Source organism: Nicotiana tabacum, chromosome 15 (assembly GCF_000715075.1).
Source record: "Nicotiana tabacum cultivar K326 chromosome 15, ASM71507v2, whole genome shotgun sequence".
In the NCBI taxonomy this organism is placed as follows: Eukaryota; Viridiplantae; Streptophyta; class Magnoliopsida; order Solanales; family Solanaceae; genus Nicotiana; species Nicotiana tabacum.
In genome coordinates, this window is record NC_134094.1 from 42,871,086 (window position 1) to 42,893,123 (window position 22,038).

At 38.7% G+C, this 22,038-nt stretch overlaps 1 protein-coding gene and 1 long non-coding RNA gene across 2 annotated transcripts; both read right to left on the reverse strand.

Annotated features, from left to right (window-relative positions):
• Positions 1-881: 881 nt before the first annotated feature.
• LOC142169599 (secreted RxLR effector protein 161-like) lies at positions 882-1,376 on the reverse strand. Its single transcript, XM_075231485.1, has one exon. The coding sequence runs from the start codon at positions 1,374-1,376 to the stop codon at positions 882-884; it is 495 nt and encodes a 164-aa protein (XP_075087586.1).
• Positions 1,377-18,892: 17,516 nt separating this feature from the next.
• Positions 18,893-21,476, reverse strand: LOC142169888 (uncharacterized). Its single transcript, XR_012699521.1, has 2 exons — positions 21,367-21,476; positions 18,893-21,182 (listed from the first exon to the last, which is right to left on the reverse strand). It is a non-coding gene; the product is annotated as an uncharacterized LOC142169888 (long non-coding RNA).
• Between the last annotated feature and the right edge of the window lie 562 nt (positions 21,477-22,038).

A 22,038-nucleotide genomic window follows, 5' to 3' on the forward strand; every position in this document is an offset into this window, starting at 1 on the left:
CCTTAATGTTCTAACAAAGTTATTGGCATCTTAAAGATTTTAACCACAACTCCTTGTGCCAAAACCGAAAATATCACACGCATGATATTATTTTAGTAACTCAAAAAATCCACTATATGCTTTAGCACATTTACGGCCCTATGCTCATCATGATTTCATGAATACATACAAGATCAACCCTTTAAATCTTGCTTGAAGCGGTACCACTTCAGTATTCGTATAGGTAAAATTAGATACAATGTCCCTGTTACTATAGATATTTACTAATTTTATTAAGATTTAACTCAACCTCTTCAATTCGTGTAACAATTTACACTATGAAGTTTGTTATTTTGTCCCTGTTATTTCAGGCATTTAACAACTTATTGACTCCACACATAACAATATGTAGTACATTTTAATTAAGGCTTTGAAAGGAGATTATTTCTTAAACAACACAAAGCAACTTGTTATTATCTCATTGAACTTATTTTGTTAGAGTGTATACTAACTCATAGTTGGGTTCCCATTGCTTGTGTTTAATTCAAGGGTTTTGACCCCATTCTTTCATAAGTTTGTTGTACTACATCTCTTGTCAATGCTTTGGTAAGTGGATCAGTCAAATTCTTATTTGATCTCACATATACAATAGCTATAGTCCCATTTATGACCAATTCTCTTATATAAGCATGCCTCAAGCTTATATGTCTTGATTTTCCATTATATATTTTATTGTGAGCCACACACATGGTGGTCTCACTATCAAAAAATACATAAATGGCTGGCATAGGTTGTGGCCACAACATAATATCTAATAACATGTTCTTCAATCATTCTGCTTCTTTCCCAGCAGCTGCTAGTGCTATGGATTCAGATTCCATAATAAAATGAGAAATACAAGTTTATTTCTTGGATGCCCAACTAATGACACCACCTCCCAGAGTAAATATCCATCCCAAAGTGGATTTATTATCATTAACACTAGTAATCCAACTTGCATCAGAATATCCTTCTAAAACAGTAGAAAAACCATTATAGCAAATGCCCAAATGTTTAGTATAGTTTAAATATCCAAGTACTCTAGTTATTGCTTTCCAATGATTATTACTTGGATTACTAGTAAACCTTGAAAGCTTACAAACAACAAATGCTAATTGGGATACTGCTCTTTCAGTGTTCTCAGTTAGTTTGATACTAGAGTCATAAGGAGTATTGAACTCCTTTATGCCTAAATGATTGAACTTAGCAAGGATTTTATCAATATAATGTGATTGTGATAAAGTCTTTATTTTGTTATCTCTTTTGACCTTTATGCCCAAAATAGTATCTACTTCATTTAAGTCTTTCATTCTAAAGACTAAAGTTAGATACTTCTTGGTTTCAGAAATATCAAGCATATTTATATCAAATATAAGCATATCATCAACATATAGACAAAAGATAACTCCGTATTCTTTTGTGAACATGGAATAAATACATTTGTCAACATGATTATGTATGAATCTATTTGATAGTACTGCACTATCAAATCTTTCATACCATTATTTAGGTACTTGTTTCAAACCATAAAGAGACTTTATCAACTTACAAACTTCTTCTCATTTCCTGGAAGAATAAATCCTTCAAGTTGTTGCATATAAATCTCTTCACTAAGGTTTTCATTTATGAAGGCCGTTTTAATATCCATTTGATGCACATACAAGTTATATATAGAAGATAATGATAAAAGTACTCTAATGGATGTTATTCTTACTACATGAGCATATGTATCAAAATAATCTATGCCTTCTTTTTGAGTGAAATCTTTTGCAACTAATCTTGCCTTGAAGGTTTGGATAGAATCGTCTGTATTATACTTTCTTCTAAAGACCATTTGCAACCTGTGGGTTTTGATCCAGTTGGAAGATCAACTAAAACCCAAGTATTATTGGACATTATAAAATCTATTTCGTCATTAATATCCTCATTCCAAAAGGCAGTATCTCTAGAGGCCATAACCTCTTTAAATATTTTCGGGTCTTCTTCAACATTTAATAAGGTCGGAATTTGACTACAGATATTTTTTCTATCTCCTTCAACAAGAAAAAACTAAAGATTGTGAAGAGATAAAATCGGAACCAAGACACTTTTCTTTTCTTATTTTTTGACTCTTTCTTGGTTCTATTTGAATATTATCACTTTTCTCTTTACTTGTAGTAGTTTCAGAATGTGATAATCTATATGCATTAACATCACTTTCATTTGGTTCAGTCACTTTCTCATCAATACTATCATGTATAAAATTATTTTCAATGAAATCAACATGAATGGATTCTATTATAACATTAGATTCTATATCCAATAGTCTGTATGCCTTTGAATTTTGTGCATATCCAACAAAAATACTTTTATTTCCTCTGGGACCTAGCTTGGTTCTTTAATGATCATGAACCCTATAGAATGATATACACCCCATACTTTAAAATAATCTAAATTTGATTTTCTACCATTCCAACGCTCATATGGTAAAACATTTATACTTTTTGAAGGCACCCTATTTAATATGAGACAAGCTGTTAAAAGTGTTTCACCCCATAAATTATGTGATAAATGTGCATTCATTAACATAACATTAACTATATCAACTAAAGTTCTATTTTTTCTTTCAGCCAAACCATTTTATTGTGGTATATAAGTGTCACGACCTCAATCTCCCTCTGTAGGATGTCGTGATGGCACCTAGTCTCTACGACTAGGTAAGCCTAGCATACATGAAGAATTTAATGGAAATAGAAATAAAAATTCTAATTTAAAACACATAGCTATCATAAAAAGGACCCTGCAATACAATTGAACATAACACCCAAAATCTGGTAATACCGAGTCACAAGCTCTACACGAGTATACTGAAATATCCCTATACAATAATATCTATAAAGGGAGAATGAAATAGAAACTAGATAGAGGGTGACTATAAGACATGCGAACGCCAGCAGGTATACCTTGAAGTCTCCGATCCAAGCTCGACTCTCTGATGCCTAGGCTGGCATGAAATACCTAGATCTGCACAAGAAAATATGCAGAAGCGTAGTATGAGTATACGACAATGGTACCCAGTAAGTATTAAGCCTAACCCCAGTAGAGTAGTGACAAGGTCAGGTCAAGACACCTAATGGAATAAATAAATAAAACTAAACATGTATAGTATAGTATGATAATGAAAATAATGGAAGTGATGCAAGGAAGAAATATAATAAGAATAGCTACACTGAGATTAAGGAAATTAAGACATCACGGAAGAAACACATAATAAGCATGCCAAGAAAATGATGCAAACAAAATACAAGTGATGTGAATGAAAGGTATCAACAAGAATCACTACTGAGGTACCGCCTCGTAGTCTCATTTCACAAATCGAATCATAACTTTTCCTTATAGCACCGCGGGTGTAATGACACGAGCGGTCATTTTGAGCTCTAGTACATCATTCATCGGTTTGAGGCATTGAGTAGCTTTACTTTAGGTATAATGACTTGCACGTATGGTCAGAATTAAATTTCGGGAAGTTCAGAGTTGATTCGGAATGAATATTCTCATTTCGGAAGCTTAAGTTGAAAGGATTGACTAAGGTTTGACTTTTAAGTAAACGACCTCAGAATCAGGATTTAAAAGTTCCAACAGGTTTGTATGATGATTTTTGACTTGGACATATGTCCGGATTGGGTTTTGGATGACCCGGAAATGTTTCAGCGCTTATTGTGGAAAGTTGGCATTTTGGAAGAGTTTCATAAATTTGGGTTGAAGTGTATTTTAATGTTATCTATATCCGTTTAGAATTCCGAGCCTGGAAATAGCTTCGTATGGTAATTATGGTTTTAGGAGATGTTCGGATGTGGATTTGGAGGTCCGTAGGTCATTTCGGGGTCATTTGGCGAAAGTTGGAAATTGGATAATTTTTGGGAAGTTTGACCGAAAGTGGACTTTTTGATATCGGGGTCGGATTTTGATTCTGGAAGTGGGAGTAGTTCCGTAATGTCAATTATGACTTGTGAGCAAAATTTAAGGTCAATCGGACTTGATTTGATGTGTTCCGGTACAAGTTATAGAATTTGGAAATTTAGAAATTATAAGTTTGATTCGAGGCATGATTCATGATTTTGATGTTGTTTGACGTGGTTTAAGGCTTCGAATAAGTTCGTATTGTATTTTGGGACATGTTGGTATATTTGATTATGGTCTTGAGGGCCTCGGGTGAATTTCGGATGGTTAACGGATTGAATTTGGCCTTATGAAAATGCTGAAGTTGCTGTCATCTGGTATAAGCGCACCTGCGAGGTTTTGGCCGTAGGTGCGGGTTCGCAAAAGTGGCCCAGGGGTCGCAGAAGCGGAACAGGTCAGCTAGGGGAAGGACCGCAGGTGCGGAGTTTTGGCCGCATCTGCGCAAGCACAGAAGCGAAGCGTTGGGTGCAGAAGCGGAAGAAGGCGCAGGAGCGGAAAGGGGCTCGCACATGCGATGTCGTAGAAGCGGGGAATGTTTTCGCAGGTGCGAGGCATCGTGTTTGGGTGATTTTTTTGCAGAAGCGGTGGCGTGGTCGTAGAAGCGATGCCACAGGTGGGGCTACTGTCCCGCAGGTGCGAAAATATCGCTTGGCAGAATTGTTTTAAGAGCGGGATTTGGCTCTTCTTCTCTCATTTTTCACTTGGTTGGGGCGATTTTTGAGAGCTTCAAGGAGGGATTTTCATCAAGCAACACGACATAAGTGATTCCCATCAATTACAAGTTAAATACATGGATTCTATAAGGATTTAAACATGGAAATTAGTAGGAATTTGAGATTTTTGGTAGAAAATCTAAAAATTGATATTTTTAGATTTTGACCACGAAATTGGACATGGAATTGGGAATAAATCATATATTTGAGTTCATAGTGTTATGGGTAATGATCATCTTCGGAAATTTTTGGAATCCGGGTATGTTGACCCGAGGGTGACTTTATCGATTTTCTGAGCGGAGTTGGAAATTGTTAAAATTGATTTATTATGAGCATTAGAGTATATATTTATGGATTTGCACATTAATTTACTAGTTTTGGAGTGACAGGTATCGGTTTAGGGTGTTAGAGTGGCGTTGGAGCTGGTTATGGAACTTCGGAGCGAGGTAAGTCTCTTTTCTAACATTGTAAGAGAGAATTAACCCCATAGGTGAATTGCTTTAATATGTGCTTCTATTTGTAGGGGTTGCGTACGCACGAGGTGACGAGAGTCCGTACGTAGCTACTAATTATGCTTATGTCCGGGTAGTCTAGGACCCAAATCAAGTTATACTTGCGATGTTTGTACCCTACTTGTTAATTTAATCGCTTAAATCATATTGGAACTTGATAAAGGAATTGTAAAAGGTTAAATTTCATTTACTTGAGTTTTGGACGGGTCACTTGACCGTTAATGAGAATTGGTGTTTCTTTGAATATTAACCTCTTAATAATCTTGAATCAGTTGTTTATAAAGTATTTTCTTTTCTCGTGGAGTGGGCCGAACGCCTCGGTAGCAGATATAAATGCATCTATGATTTGTGTCGTTCGAACCTCGGCAGTGCATAATTTATATATTTGTATGTTGAATCGGGCCGTACGACCTCGGCATAATTCGTGTGTAATAATTCTTGGAGTCCAATTATAATTGATATTGTTTCATTGGCTTGCGAGATTAATTTGTTAAATGATGGAAATTAATTTAGGATTTACTATCCATGAAAGAATTATTTATTTGTTTATTGTTATTGAGTTTTCAGCTGTATTTACATAATCCATGCTAAATTATAATTTCGGTATTTTATTGTTAGCCCATAGTAAGTGTCAAAGTCGACCCCTCGTCACTACTTCTTCGAGGTTAGACTAGATACTTACTGGGTACACGTTATTTTATGTACTCATTCTACACTTAAGGCATATTTTGTGTAGGTACATATATGTCTAGTGGTCTTGTGGGCGCAGAGGCGCGGCTATTGCGAGGACTTAGGTGAGCTGCATCCCATGTTACGAGTCCGCACTCCATCAGAGTTTTTTACATTTCCTGTCTAATTTGTATTCAAGATAGATGTTGTATTTTATCATATTTCCTAGTTGATGCTCATGCACTTATGACACCGAGTTTTGGGGGTTCCTACTGGATGTTTAGTATGGTAGTTCACATAATTATCATTGTTTCACCCTGTAAATTCTATTACATACTATTTAATTAATTAAAATTATGATTTCAAAAGAAAAAAAAAAGAGTAATTAAGTGGATCAATCATCGTTGGTTTGCCTGACTGCGGCGTTAGGCGCCATCACGACCTATAGTGAAATTTGGGTCGTGATAGCGGGAGCCTTTCATTTAGTTTTGAAAATAATTTTTCCAAAATAGCTACCTGCAATTTTAGGCCACTTTATCATACCGCGTGACTTTAAGTGGTTCTCCTACTAGCAACACGCGTATCAAGCCCACAATATCTCACCACATGCGTATCAACCCCAATCCTTATACCACCGCATGCATATCATTATCACAACATGTCACAAAGCGCACCTCAAGTTCCCAAAATCACAACTTGTCAAAGAAGTCAACAATAATAATATTTCCACAATAAATAGCCCATGGTTCAACCACAATATGTACAAGAGTCTCAACAATAGTAACCAGAAGTGAATATCTCAAGAAGAATGGTATTTTGATAATTTACAACTTTGCCTCAATGTGAATCGCGATCTTTATAACTTTAACACCATAATTAAACAATAAGATATTCCAAGAAATGAGAACTTCACCCAAGGTAACTCAACAATTAAATAATTAACAAGAAAATGAGAGAACAATAATTTCAACTAAGCATGTAAAGGCAAATGACAAGTAAGAGATGAGACAAGTATTTACAATGTCAAGTAAATCACGTAAGGATAGACTAACGATGATGAACATAACATGTTATGACAGTTTAATTAAAGGCATGAAAAGAATCTATATAACTTTAACCGGTCAATTACCACATTTAGATTGTGTACCCACTTATCACCTCGCGTACACGGCCTTCACGTAAATCAATTAACACAAAACAACACCAATCCTAAGGGGTAATCCCTCCCCCCTACATAAAGTTAGGCAAGACACTTACCTCAAAACACGCTAACTCAATGCACTAGAAAGCCTTTTCCGTGATTATCCAACTCCGAACCGCTTGAATCTTACGAAAATAACTTTATACCATAAATATAAACCATAGGAAACTATTCCGAATAATAAAGTTGTAATCTTTAAACAAACCCAATAAGACAACCTCGGGCCTGCGTCTTGGAACCCGACCAAACTTATAAAATCTGAACACCCTTTCGATAACGAGTCCAACCATATAAAAATTACTAAATTCCGATCTCGAATTGACCTTCAATTCCCCAAAATATAGTCTATGAAGTTTCAAAAAAGTTTCCCAAATTTTCCAACTCAGAACGCTAATTAAATGACAAAAACAATGATGGATTCATGTATAATAGCAAAATTCGAGTTAGAATCACTTACCCTGATCAATTTCTTGAAAATCCCTCTCAAAATCGCCGCAAACCGAGCTCTCTAGGTCAAAATATGAAGAATGAAATTAAACCCTTGAACTCACCCTTTCCTGCCAAGCGATCTTGCATCTGCGAGCCCTCAGCTGCATCTGCGGCTCCGTACGTGCGGAATTTCCATCGTAGGTGTGGCCCTCACTTAGGCCCACCTCCCTTCGCGTCTGCGGACGTAAAGCCGCTCCTATAGTCATGCTCCTGCGGGCAGTGGCTCGCTTCTGCGAGCCCGCTTCTACGGAGCTTAGACCGCGCATGTGGTCCTTCACAAATCCTTCCCAGGTCCGCTTCTCCGGAAAAATGCCGTGCCTGCAGATGTGCATCTGCGCCCAGGTGTCGGAACCTATAAACCCTGCCCTTGGCTGGCCTTCTCTACTTCTACGATGAACCACCTTGCACCTACGTGTCCGAACCTGCGGCCAAACCCACCGCAGGTGCGATGACACCATAATACCAACAACTTCAGCAATCAAGTAAGTCCAAAATTATCGTGATTTCAATCCGATTCACACCCGGGCCCCCGTCTGAATATACCAACAAGTTCAAAAACACATAATGAACCTAGTTGAGGCCAAAAATCATATCAAACAACATCGATTCTATGAATCACAACCCAATTCAAGCCTATTGAAACTATGAACATCCGACTTCCAAAATTAACGTCGATTCATACCAAAACAACTCCGATTGACCTCAAATTTTACACACAAGTCATAAATGACAAAATGTACATATTCAAACTTCTAGAATTAGAATCCGACCCCGATATCAATAAAGTCAATTCCTGGTCAAACTTCTCAACCTTTCAAACCTTCAACTTTTTAACTTTTGCCAATTCAAGCTGAAACAACCTACAGAGCTCCAAATCAATATTCGGACACACTCCTAAGTCCAAAATCACTATACGGAGCTATCAGAACTGTCAAAACTCCATTCCAGAGTCATCTACACAAAAGTCAAACTCTGGTCAACTCTTTTGACTTCAGCCTCGAACTTAGGGACGAAGTGTCCTATTTCACTCTGAAACTCACTCGAAACCAAAACCAACCACCCCGGAAAGTCACATAACCACAATATAACATAAAGGAGGCAATAAATAGGGGAACGGAGCTAAAATACTCAAAACAACCGGCCGAGTCGTTACATCCTCCCCCTCTTAAAACAAACGTTCGTCCTCGAACGAGTATAGAGACATACCTGAAGTGATGAAAAGATAAGGATAACAGCTATGCATATCATGCTCGGTCTCCCAAGTCGCCTTCTCAACTAGTTGACCCCTCCACTGAACCTTCACTTAAGCAATTCTCTTTGACCTGAACTTCCAGACCTGCCTGTCCAATTAGACTAAGCTGAAATCTAACACATGGGATGGATCACCGTGATACTTTCGGAGCATAAAAACATGGAATACCGGATGAACTACATCTAGACTAGGTGGAAAGGTAAGCTTATAGGACAATTCACCAATCCTCTCAAGAATCTCAAAAGGTCCGATATACCTAGGGATCAAATTGCTTTTCTTCCCGAACCTCATAACACCCTCAATGTGTGAAAACCGGAGCAAGACCCGCTCTTCCACCATGAATGCAACATCACGAACCTTCCGATCTGCATAACTCTTCTGTCTAGAATGGGCTGTATGAAGCTAATCCTGGATCAACTTGACCTTCTCCAAGGCATCTCGAACCAGATCTGTGCCTAATAACATAGCCTCACCCGGCTCAAGCCAACCAACTGGGGAATGACACTATATCCCATATAGGGCCTCATAAAGAGCCATCTAGATAGTCGATTTGTAGCTGTTGTTGTACGCAAATCCTGCAAGCGGCAAGAACTGATCCCAAGAACCCCCGAAATCCATAACACAGGCACAAAGCATATCCTCCAAAATCTGAATGGTGCGCTCAGACTGTTCGTCTGTCTGAGGGTGATATGTTGTACTCAACTCAACCTGTGTGCTTAACTCACGATGAACAGATCTCCAGAAGCACGATATAAACTTTGTACCTCAGTCAGAGATGATGGATATAGGCATGCCATGAAGTCTGACAATCCCGCAAATATAGACCTAAGCCAACTGCTCTGAAGAATTGGTAGTCACCATTGGAATGAAATGAGATGACTTGGTCAACCTATCCACAATCACCCATACTGCATCAAATTTCCTCTGAGTCCTTAGGAGCCCAACAACGAAGTCCATGGTAACTCGCTCCCATTTCCACTGAGGAATCTCAAGTCTCTAAAGCAACCCACCCGGTCTCTGGTGCTCATACTTCACCTGGTGATAATTTAGGCACCGAGATACATAGTCTACTATGTCTTTCTTCATTCTCCTCCTTCAATAGTGCTGCCTCAAATCCTGGTGCATCTTAGCGGCACTCGGATGAATGGAGTACCACGAACTGTGGGCCTCTTGAAGAATCAACTCAAGCAACCATCCATATTAGGCACACATAACCGGCCCTACATCTGTAACATGCCATTATCTCCGATAGAAACCTCATTGGCATCACCGTGATGTACCGTTTCCTTAAGGACAAGCAAATGGGGGTCATTATACTGGCGCTCTCTGATGCGATCATATAAAGAAGACCGAGAAATCACGCAAGACAGAACTCAACCCGGCTCCGAAACATCCAATCTAACAAATTGGTTGGCCAAGGCCTAAACATCCAATGCTAATGACCTCTCTGCAGCCGGTAGATATGCTAAACTACCCAAACTCTCCGCCTTTCGACTCAAGGCATCGGCCACCATATTGGCCTTCCCGGGATGATATAGAATGGTGATATCATAGTTCTTAGGCAATTCTAACCATCTCCACTGCCACAAGTTAAGGTCCTTCTGTTTGAATAGATATTGTAGACTCTGGTGGTCGGTATAGACCTCACAAAGGAGATCGTTCAAATAGTGCCGCCAAATCTTCAAGGCATGAACAATAGGTGCTAATTCCAGGTCATGGACAGGATAGTTCTTCTCATGCACCTTCAATTTCCTAGACACGTAGGCAATCACCCTACCGTCTTGCACCAACACTGCGCCAAGGACAATACGCGATACATCACAGTGCACAGTGTAAGACCCCAAACCCGTAGGCATCACCAATACTAGGGTTATAGTTAAAGCGGTCTTGAGCTTTTGAAAGCTCTGCTCACACTCCTCAGTACATCTGAAAGGAGCACCATTCTAGGTCAATCTAGTCATAGGTGCAGTAATAGATGAGAAACCCTCTACGAAACAACAGTAATACCATGCAAAACTAAGAAAACTCCAGCAGTAGTTGAAGGTGGTCTGGGCCAACTCTACATTGCTTCAATCTTCTTCAGATCCACCTTAATCTCCTCACTTGACACCATATGACCCAAAAACGCCACCGAATCAAGCCAGAATTCACACTTTGAAAATTTTGAATACAACTTCATTTCTCTCAAGGTCTGGAGCATGATCCTTAGGTGCTGCTCGTGATCCTCCCAGCTACGGGAGTACACCAAGATGTTATCAATAATCACAATGACGAATGAATCAAGATAGGGCTGGAATACACTATTCATCAAGTGAATGCATGTTGTTGGGGCGCTGATCAGCTCAAATGACATCACAAGGAACTCGTAGTGACCATACCGATTTCTAAAGGCAGTCTTCAAAATATTCGGATCCCGAATCTTTAGCTGGTGTTAACCTGACCATAAATCAATCTTTGAGAACACTCTGGCACCCTGTAGCTGATCAAATAAGCCATCAATGCGTGGCAATGGATATCTGTTCTTCAATGTAACCTTGTTCAACTGCTGATAGTCAATACACATGCGCATAGGTGACACACTAGGCCGAATGAAACCCTTATCAAGCAACTCTTGCAACTGCTCCTTTAACTCCTTCAACTCTACTGGGGCCATACGATATGGTGGAATAGAAATGGACTGAGTGCCCGGCAACAAGTCAATACCAAAATCAATATCCCTATCGGGCGGCGTGCCCGAAAGATCTGCCAAAAATACATTTGGATAGTCTCTCACTACCGGAACTAACTCAACGGTAGGAGTATTGACGAGCTTGAAACATACACTTAAATTATTCTCGCTAGTCAAAGATAGTATAGTATAATATCATATCCACAGGGATTGGAGTTAAACAATATTTTCTTAGTTTCTAGCTTGATTGCTATCCAGGAGAATCAAAAATTGAGATTTATATGATTAATAACTAAAATTAACTAAGAATCTAAATCTATTGACTAATGACTATCGCAACAAAGGTAAACAAGAAAGTTATCAGTGGGAGAAAATAGGGGTTGATAGGATAGGTGAAAGATAATTGTTTGGGATATAACTCTAGGTAATTCACTTCTAATGTTTAAGTGAGTCTCTCGAACTCCTCCTTAGCTTCCTTAGGTCTAAAGTGTGTCAAAAGTCCAGAAAATAACATTTTTACATGTATTTATACCAAGTAGGATCGGGCCCAAACGAAATCACCCTTTCCTAGCCGAATTAGAAAAACTTGCAAACTTATTGCTTTTCATGCGTCACACTATGCCACGTCCAGTGCATCGCATTAGTACAATTTTCTCGGTCGTAAACTCTCTAAACTTAGCTTGTCTGACACAATTTTGTACTGATTCTACACACTATGCCTAGCATTAGTGTATTTTTCTGTCAGACCCAAAAATTACAAGTCTCTGAACTTCTCAAATTTCTGACGCACATTTGCACTGATGCGTCACACAGTGCTATGCATGGTGCGTCGCATTAGTGCATTTCCTCAGAATGCTGCTTCTTCCTTGATTTTTGACGTCCAGAAGTGATCCTCGACCCCCGAACATGATCCTGGCTCAATCCCTTGGGCTTTTAATCAGACTTCAAAGCTCTAATTATTTGATTTAGATCCACAACATCTACATAACTTGGGATCATCCTACAAGGCATAAAATATGCAATAAGTGCAAAATACTACCAATTAAAGCTCAACACAACTAAAGTGCAGTGAATTAGAGTGCAATAAGCGACTAAAACATTAGATTATAGCCTATCATCAAGTATCAACACTGACATCTCTCACAAAGTCTAGATATGCATCACACCCCTTCCCAACCATCCGTTGTGCCTTAAGGAAGGACACAACCCTACTAGGAACATAATCCAAAGTACCCCTCCACTCCAACTGCGGTAAACCAGGCATAGCTAACATCATCGTTTTGGCGTGACAATCCAGAATATCATGGTAGGGAGACAACTAGTCCATTCCTAAAATAACATCAAAGTCTACCATACTGATCAATAATAGATCAACTCTGGTCTCAAAACCACCAATAACAATTAAACACGTCTGATATACACGGTCAACAACAATAGAATCTCTCACATGCGTGGATACATAAATAGGAGAACTCAAAGAATCACGAGATATACCCAAATATGGAGTAAAGTAAGATGATACATATGAATAAGTGGAGCCTGGATCAAATAAGACTGATGCATCTCTATGACAAACCGGAACAATACTTGTGACAACTGCGTCTGATGCAACCGCCTCCGTCCTACCAGAAAAAGCATAATATCTGGCATGGCCTCCCTCTCTAGGGCGACCCCTACTCGCCTGACCTCCACCCCTAGCTGGCTGTGCAGGTGGAGCAGTAACTGGAGCAGTAACCATGGCCTAAGAAGTCTGGGAACCCTATGGAATACGTAGAGCCTGAGTAGTCTGTAGAGGTGCACCCTTTCTGAGTCTGTAGATGAGTATCACCACACTTAAAGCAAGCTCTCGGAGGACATGGCTACCAGAACTGGCTCAGGACTGGTCAGCTGAACTGACCGCTGAAAACACCCTGTGGAGGAGGTATACTAGATAGTGGCGGTGCATAATAGGCAACATGAGGCCTGGGAGTAGCCGGAGTACCACCACAAGCTGGAAGTGCTGAATGAACTAGACGACTCACATAGCCTCTACCACGACGGGCTGCAACTGAGGCGCGGACACCACTATATCCACCAGAATCTCGAGGCCTCTTGGACTCTCTGTCTCTCTCTCCTGGCCCCGCATACCCTCCAATCTCCGAGTGATCTCTTCCACCTGTTGATATGGGGTATCTATCTCCAACTCTTGAGCCATGCTGAATCTAATACCATAGTTGAGCCCCTCGATAAATCGACGGACTCGCTCTCTGATTGTGGAAGCTAAGGCAGGTGCATGTCTGGAAAACTCACTGAATCTTACACCATACTCTGACACGATCATAACACCCTAGCACAACTTCTCAAACTCCATGCTTCATGCATCTAGAAGGCTCTGGGAACAAACTCTCTCAGGAACATCTCTGAAAAATGAGCCCATACGAGTGAAGCTACCTTGGTTAGGCTACCCTCTTCATAAGCTTTTCACCACTTGTATGCTTGTCCTGACAGCTGGAATGTAGTAAAAGCAAACCCGCTCGTTTCCACAATACCCATGGTACGGAGAATACGGTGGAACGTCTCTAGAAAATCATGTGCATGCTTTGTAGCTAGGCCGCTGAAAGTAGGAGGGTGGTATTGTTTATACCTCTCGAGTCTGAGTTTCTCCTGCTCAGATGTTGCTTCCCTAACCTCGAGCTGACCCAGGACAATCGGCTGCACTAGTATAGCCTTTGGAACCCGGTCAACATGGACCTGCTGCTCTGGGGTACGGATCGCGGGAGTCTGAGCTCCTCCGCAAGCCTGAGATGTGGCTGGTGTAAGTGGAATTAAACCCACCTGAGCTAGAGTACCAAACATGCTCAAGAACTAGGCGAGGGTCTCCTGAAGTATAGGGGTAGCAACAGGCACCTCAGGAACCTGCCCCCAACTGGAGCTACTGGTGGCTCTTCTGTCGCAGCTCGGGTAGGTGCTCTGGATGCACCACATTCCTCTCCTTGGCCCCTGCCTCGACCACGGCCTATTGCGGCTCTAGTATGGGGCATAGGAGTCTGATCGTCGGATCCAACAGTGCGTATCCTCACCATCTGTGAGAGAATAGAAATACAAAGATTCAGAATTTCGAAGTCAACAAATTCACATGATAAGGAATCAAATAAGTGAAGTTTCCTAACAGTTCCATAGCTTCTCGAATATAAGTACAAACTCCTATATACTGATCCGTGAGACTCTACTAAACCTGCTTATGGTTCATAACACCTATGAACCTAGAGCTATAATACCAACTTGTCACGACCCCAATCTCCCTCCGTAAGATGTCATAATAACACCTACTCTCTAAGACTAAGTAAGCTTAGCAAACATGAAGAATTTAACGGAAATAGAAATAAAACTTATAATTTAAAATCGATAGCTATCATAAAAAAGACTCCGCAATACAACTGAACATAACACCAAAATTCTGGTGATACCGAGTCACTAGCTCTACACGAGTGTACTGAAACATCCCTATACAACAACATCTATAAAAGGAGAACGAAATAGAAACTAGATAGAGGTGACTCCAAGCTCGACTCACTGATGCCTAAGCTGGTATGAAGTACTTTGATCTGCACAAAAAAATATGCAGTAACGTAGTATGAGTACACCACAACACCTATTGAAATAAATAAAGAAAACTGAACAGGTATAGTATAGTATGATAATGAAAATAATGGCAGTGATACAAGGAAGAAATATAATTAGAATAGCTACACTGAGTGTGATGACCCGATAGGTCATCTTATATTTTAGAACCTAATTTTGTGTTCCGAGTTCTCAAAAACCTCATTCTAGCCTTCCTCGATTTGCATGCACAGTCTGGGTGTTCTTCTGGAAGGCTTATATATTAAAAACTGATAAAAATAAGAATTTTTGCTTTAGAGATTCATTTAAGTTGACTTCGGTCAACGTTTTGAGGAAACGAATCCGGATCCGTGTTTTGATGATCCAGGTGGATCCGTATCATAATTTGGGACTTGGGCATATGCCCGAAATCGAATTCGGAGGTCCGTAGCCCGAGTTATTGATTTTTGTTGAAAATTGAAAGTTTGAAAGATTTATAATATTTAAGAATCGACTGATGTTTGTATTTATTGATACCTGGTCCGTATTTTGATTTCGAAGTCCAGTACAGGTCCACTATAATATTTATGACTTGTTTGTCAAATTTGGTGACAAACAGAATTGAATTGACGTGATTCGGACGTTCGGTTGTGAAAATGAAAGTTTTAAAGTCTTCTTGAAAATTTCCTTTGATTTGGTATCTGATTCGTAGTTCTAGGCCTGATTTTGGTGTTTTGATCGCGTGAGTGAGTTCGTATGATATTTTAAGACTTGTGTGCATGTTTGGTTCGGAGCCTTGAGGGCTCGGGTGAGTTTCAGATAGGCTACGGAGTGAATTGGACTTAGAAAAATCTGGTGTTTTACTGCAGCTAGTGTTCTGGTGCGTTCTGGGTTGGGGGAGGATTTTTCACTACACAAACGTGAGACCATGGTCGCGAAAGAGGAGCATTGGGGGGTTTGCTCTACTCGAACGTGACCCGTCATACGCGAATGCGTAGCTTTAGCTAGGCTGGATAGGTGGCTTAAGGTGACTCTATGTGAACGCGAGCCCTGTCTCGCGAACGTGAAGGTGAGGCAGGCTATACCTTCGCGAACGCTTGGTGTCTCCCGCGATCGCGTAAGCCACTAGGGCTCTGATCTTCACGAACGTATCAGTGTTCACGCGAACACGATAAACACTGACGCCCAGTAATAAAACAGTCCCAATTACGGAATTCTTGCCATTTTTTCAAAAAATTCAAAACTAAAAGACCTAGAGGCGATTCTTCCATAAGATTTTCTTCCCAATTCGTTGGTTAGTGATTCTAACCTACTTTTCTTCAATTATCCATTACATTTCATGAGTTTTCAACCTAAAATCTAGGTTTTTCATGGTGGAAATTGGGAGTTTGGGTAGAATTAGAGATTTTTGCATAATTAAAATTTAGACCTAGAATTGAGGTCAGATTTCGAAATAAATTATATAATCGGGCTCGGGGGTGAATGGGTGAATGAATTTTGGTTCGAACCTCGGGTTTTGACCAAGCGGGCCCGGGGTCGATTTTTGACTTTTTGGGGAAAGTTTGCGGAATCTAAACTTATGCATTCTAATTGATTTCTTTAGCAATATTTGATATTATTGAGTCATTTGTGGATAGATACAAGTGGTTTGGAGGTGGATTCTAGAGGAAAAATGGTAATTGAGTATTGAGTGGCCTTTGGAGCGAGGTAAGTGTTGTGTCTAACCTTGACTTGAGGTAATTAGGAACCCTCAGACTATTTGCTGTGTAAAATTCATGTGAGCGGTGTATATGTGAGGTGACGAGTACTTATGCGCCGCTAATTTATCTGTTTTGCCTATTTTTTTTCGTTTTTCTCATATTGTCTCTTTCCCTGTCTTAATTGTTACATACTCTACTTGTGTTCCCATGCCTAATTGCTACGTGTTAGACATTATTTCCTCCGGTTAATGATATTAGTTCTTCCATAGTTTCATTATCTCCTCTTATTTGCTTAAGTTGGTTTACCGGTACCTTTCTGTTGTAGGTTTAGAATTGGTCTCGCTGTGTAGTATTACTTATGTGAATTTTCATGGTGTACAAGTTTCCTAATTGTTTCGGTTTGGAGTTTAAGTATTGTGAAGGGTTTCTGTGATTTAAATTGTGAAAGTTCTGTACATACTGAGTAATTAATATTGATATGATGGGATCGGGTTGCACGTTGTAACAGGAGTAATAAGGGTGGATTGATGTGGTGGAATAAGGGTGAATTTGTACTATACGATAGGATCGGGTTGCACGCTGCAACATGTAGAATAAGGGTGGATTGACATGGTGAAATAAGGGTGAATTATGATACTGATATTGACATATGGTGGGATCGGGTTGCGCGCCGCAACATCTATATATTATTTACTGTTGTTGATATCGTTACAGTGAAATAAGGGAGGAATTTGTGTTGTCTGGTGGGATCGAGTTGCGCGCCGCAACAACCTATATGTTTCCATTTCTTATTTTGCTCGCACTTTGTGCGAGTAAGTCATAGTAAATTTATTTAAAAAATGACTATTTAAAATGATAAAATAAAGCTTGTAAACAAATATCTGCAAATTCAAATCTAAACCTCAGGTTTTTACCAAGCGGGCCCGAGGTCGATTTTTGACTTTTTGGGGAAAGTTTGGGGAATCTAAACTTATGCATTCTAATTGATTTCTTTAGCAATATTTGATATTATTGAGTTATTTGTGGATAGATACGAGTGGTTTGGAGATGGATTCTAGAAGAAAAGCGGTAATTGAGCATTGAGTGGCCTTTGGAGCGAGGTAAGTGTTGTGTCTAACTTTGAATTGAGGGAATTAGGAACCCTTAGACTATTTGCTATGTGAAATTCATGTGAGCGGCGTATATGTGAGGTGACGAGTACTTCTGCGCCGCCAATTTATCTGTTTTGCCTGTTTCTCCATTTTTTCTCATATTGTCTCTTTCCCTCTCTTAATTGTTACATACTCTACTTGTGTTCCCATGCCTAATTGCTACGTGTTAGACATTGTTTCCTCCGGTTAATGATATTAGTTCTTCCATAGTTTCATTATCTCCTGTTATTTGCTTAAGCTGGTTTACCGGTACCTTTCTGTTGTAGGTTTAGAATTGGTCTCGCTGTGTAGTATTATTTATGTGAATTTTCATGGTGTACAAGTTTCCTAATTGTTTCGGTTTGGAGTTTAAGTATTGTGAAAGGTTTCTGTGATTTAAATTGTGAAATTTCTGTACAGAGTAATTAATATTGATATGGTGGGATCCGCAACATGTATAATTAGGGTGGATTGTTTGGTGGCATAAAGGTGAACTATGATTGTGTTATTGAGATACGGTGGGATCGGGTTGCACGCCACAACAGGTGTAATAAGGGTGGATTGTTTGGTGGCATAAGGGTGAACTATGATTGTGTTATTGCGATATGGTGAAATATGGGTGAATTATGATACTAATATTGACATATGGTGGGATTGGGTTGCGCGGCGCAACATATATATATTATTTACTGTTGTTGATATCGTTACGGTGAAATAAGGGAGGATTTTGTGTTGTCTGGTGGGATCGGGTTGCGTGCCGCAACAACCTATATGTTTCCACTAGTAATTTTGCTCGCGCTTTGCGCGAGTAAGTCATAGTAAATTTATTTTAAAAATGACTATTTAAAATGATAAAATAAAGCTTGTAAACAAATATCTGTAAATTCAAATAGAGGGAGGAGAATAGAAAAAGTACTCAACTTTTGTTCACGGGAAACATTAACTGTCATACTTGTATGGTTAGGTGTCTGAATAAAATATAATTAACGGATATAGAAATATTTACCTTCCTAAGATAACCATTTAAAATTTCAATAACATAACTTTATTCTTTCTAATTCAAAATAAATTGTAAATAATGTTTAACTTCTCATCTTGGAATAATTCAAAATACACCGAATACTAAAGTAAAGATACAAAAAGTCTGGCAAATTCACAAAAGGAATAAACACTTGTATATAATCTTTCTTCCCTGAGAGTGAGTAACTTTATCCGGCGGTGAAGAGTATAAGACCAAGGAAAAAAGACCATTTCAAAAAACTATACTTCTAGAAGGTCGTTTTGCTATTCTTCTGTTCTTGAAAGACATTTTTCGGGGGATTCTCTTCCGTGAATCAACCAACAATCTTCTAAGCAAGAACCGATATGCACAACTGAACAATAAAACCAAATTAGAGAAGCCAACTGCTCATGCATCGAACAGTTAACGTTACAACAAAACTTTGTACGTGAATCCTAGGAAACAAACTCCGAGGATTAGAAAAAAGGGTGCTCTCTCTCTCTCTCTCTCTCTCTCAGAGTACACTTTGCAGGAGAGAATATAAACAATGGAGTAGTTTGCAAGAAAGTAAAACAAATCAACTTGGTAGAGCCAAATAAATACTTCCTTATGTCCCAATTTACGTGGCACTATTTATTTTTCGAGATTCAAACTTCTTAATTTTAATTTTGTATTTGGACGTAGAATCTTTAAATTTTTCAAAATTAAATTGACATATTCGTAAAAAGTATTAAATCACAATGATTAATAATTAAAATATTTAAAAGACATACGAAAAAATTAAGGTCAAAAAATAATTAGCTTGACTCCTGAACTTCTGGTAATGAGGAAGTAATCAAGAGTAGAACCTTATAAATCCCATTCTGAAAGCAATATTACTCGAAAGAGATGGGAGCAATATAATTTTCGAACTTCTCAAAGGCCTTATCAATAATCTCAAGAGGCACGGCATTTTTTAGCTCCACAATCTCAAAGGCCTCTACTGCTTTCACCTTTACAGATACATAAAAAAAAATAACGGAAAAACCACCATCTTTCATCTCAAACGCGATAAACCACCTACAAATTAAATAAAGACTAATGAAAATAAGACATTCCCTGAACAACCACTGTTGCGATTAATTGAACCATTAACCCATTCAATTTACCATTCAATGGAATCACAATTTGATATCTTTGAACGGAAGCTGAGAACGATCCAGTTACAGAGAAGCACCTAATAGCGACATCGCCAAAGGAAAAGATAAGTTCAAAGTTCAAATAATGCGAGGCAGAACTCTCCTCATTTACCATCCAGCCAGAAAGAATAAAAACTGAATGAAGTCATATGCAGCTCTCCTTTAACATTCAACATCGAAGAAAGAATAGAAACGATATAAATACTTATACTGATAATTAGAAAGACTTAAAAAGTTTGCAAATAAGCACATAATGTATTTGAGTCCTAATTTGTATATACAAACAACATTTCAACCGTTTAAAAATTAAAAAACAATCATCAAATTTCTGCACTTTCTATCAAGTTTCAAGTTTTTCGGTCATAACTGTCAAAATTAAGAAGCGCAAAAGTTGAAACACATCTGAAGGCTTATTTCTTATGGTAACCTAAATAATTTATGCGATGAAATAGCTACTTGATGAACAAAGTGATAGAGAGTACACCTCGGCATACAACATGAATTTATGACCATTTCACAATCCAAACAAAAACGATCAACTGATAAATTGAGGAAAATTCAAAACTACAGAAATATCAAATTTTTATGGAATTACCCAAATGAAAAGATGGACAAACCTCCATGGAAGGAGTAGGAGCAGAGCCACCTTCCATGGTGAAACTTTGGTACAAAACAACACCATTCTCTTTATCACAAAATCAAATAAAATAAGGTCGAAAAATGAATCACCAAATTAACATTTGTTTCTCTACTTCCATCTTAGAAATCGTACTGATTAATATAATAAAATGCTAACAGATTATGTAACGAAACATATTATATATTCACTGAATTGGTGTAAACTTGGTGTACATGAATGTTACCCATAAAATATTTATCTAAGATATATAGCTACTATTGCTTTAGAAACCTTATCAAATTTGTAAGTTTATATTAGTCGTCTCAGTGATACAAATTCCTATAGTACTCGGTGAACAAAATCCGATATGCACAGTAATTAGATAGAAGTAGATTAACGGTTAACTGAGAATAAAAAGGGGAGAAGGAAGACATTACCAACTAATGATAATAGTGGTTGAAGTTTTTCCTACAATTACTGGAAAACAAATGCTCTTTTCCACTTTGTGATCAAATCTGCAAGAAAGTGTAGCCAAATGGCCAGAAGTTTGAAAATTTGGTAGCGGCGAGTACTTAAAACACAGTCCAAAATTATTTTTTCCTATTACTAAAACGATCAAGAGAGTCAATGATTATAGGATTTGCTGCATAAAATTTGGATTAGAAGAAAAGTTACTGGCCATTGTATTTGAATCCTTACCGTGAACTACTCTAGTGACAATGCAACGGAACTGATGTCATAATATTTTTGATAAGTGTTTTTGAATTTTGCAACTGCTCTTATATCTATGATCTTCTCCGTTTCAAGGTAGTATTCTGTGTTGTATACTGCGTTCAGGTTGTAGTGTAGGTGACCCGCCTTAGCGTCATCACTACTTCGTCGAGATTAGGCTCGGCACTTACCAGTACATGGGGTCGGTTGTACTGATACTACACTCTGCACACTGTGCAGATTTTGGAGTCGGTCCCAGCGGCGGCTACTAGAGAGCTTGGATTGGACAGCCTGCGGAGACTTGAGGTACAGCTGCTCAGCGCCCGCAGCTCCTGGAGTCCCTGTCTTTATTTTTATTTAGCTGTGTATTTTCATTCAGATAGCTTTGTATTTATTTCAGTCTCTTGTATGTATTACTCTAGAAACTCGTGCACTTGTGACACCGGGTTCAGGGATTTGTAGCAGATATTTTTACGGTTTTAGCTTCCGCATTTATATTTGGATTATTGCAGTTAAATCAATTCTTCTTCATTAATTAAATTTAAATTGTTAAAAAGGATGAATTGTTCTAAAGTTGGCTTGCCTAGCAAGTGAAATGTTAGGCGCCATCACGGTCCCGACGGTCAGAATTTCGGATCGTGATACTGAGACTAAAGAATA

Coding starts and splice junctions, on each gene's coding strand:
- LOC142169599 (XM_075231485.1), bottom strand. CDS start 1,376: ATGCTTGATATTTCTGAAACCAAGAAGTATCTAACTTTAGTCTTTAGA.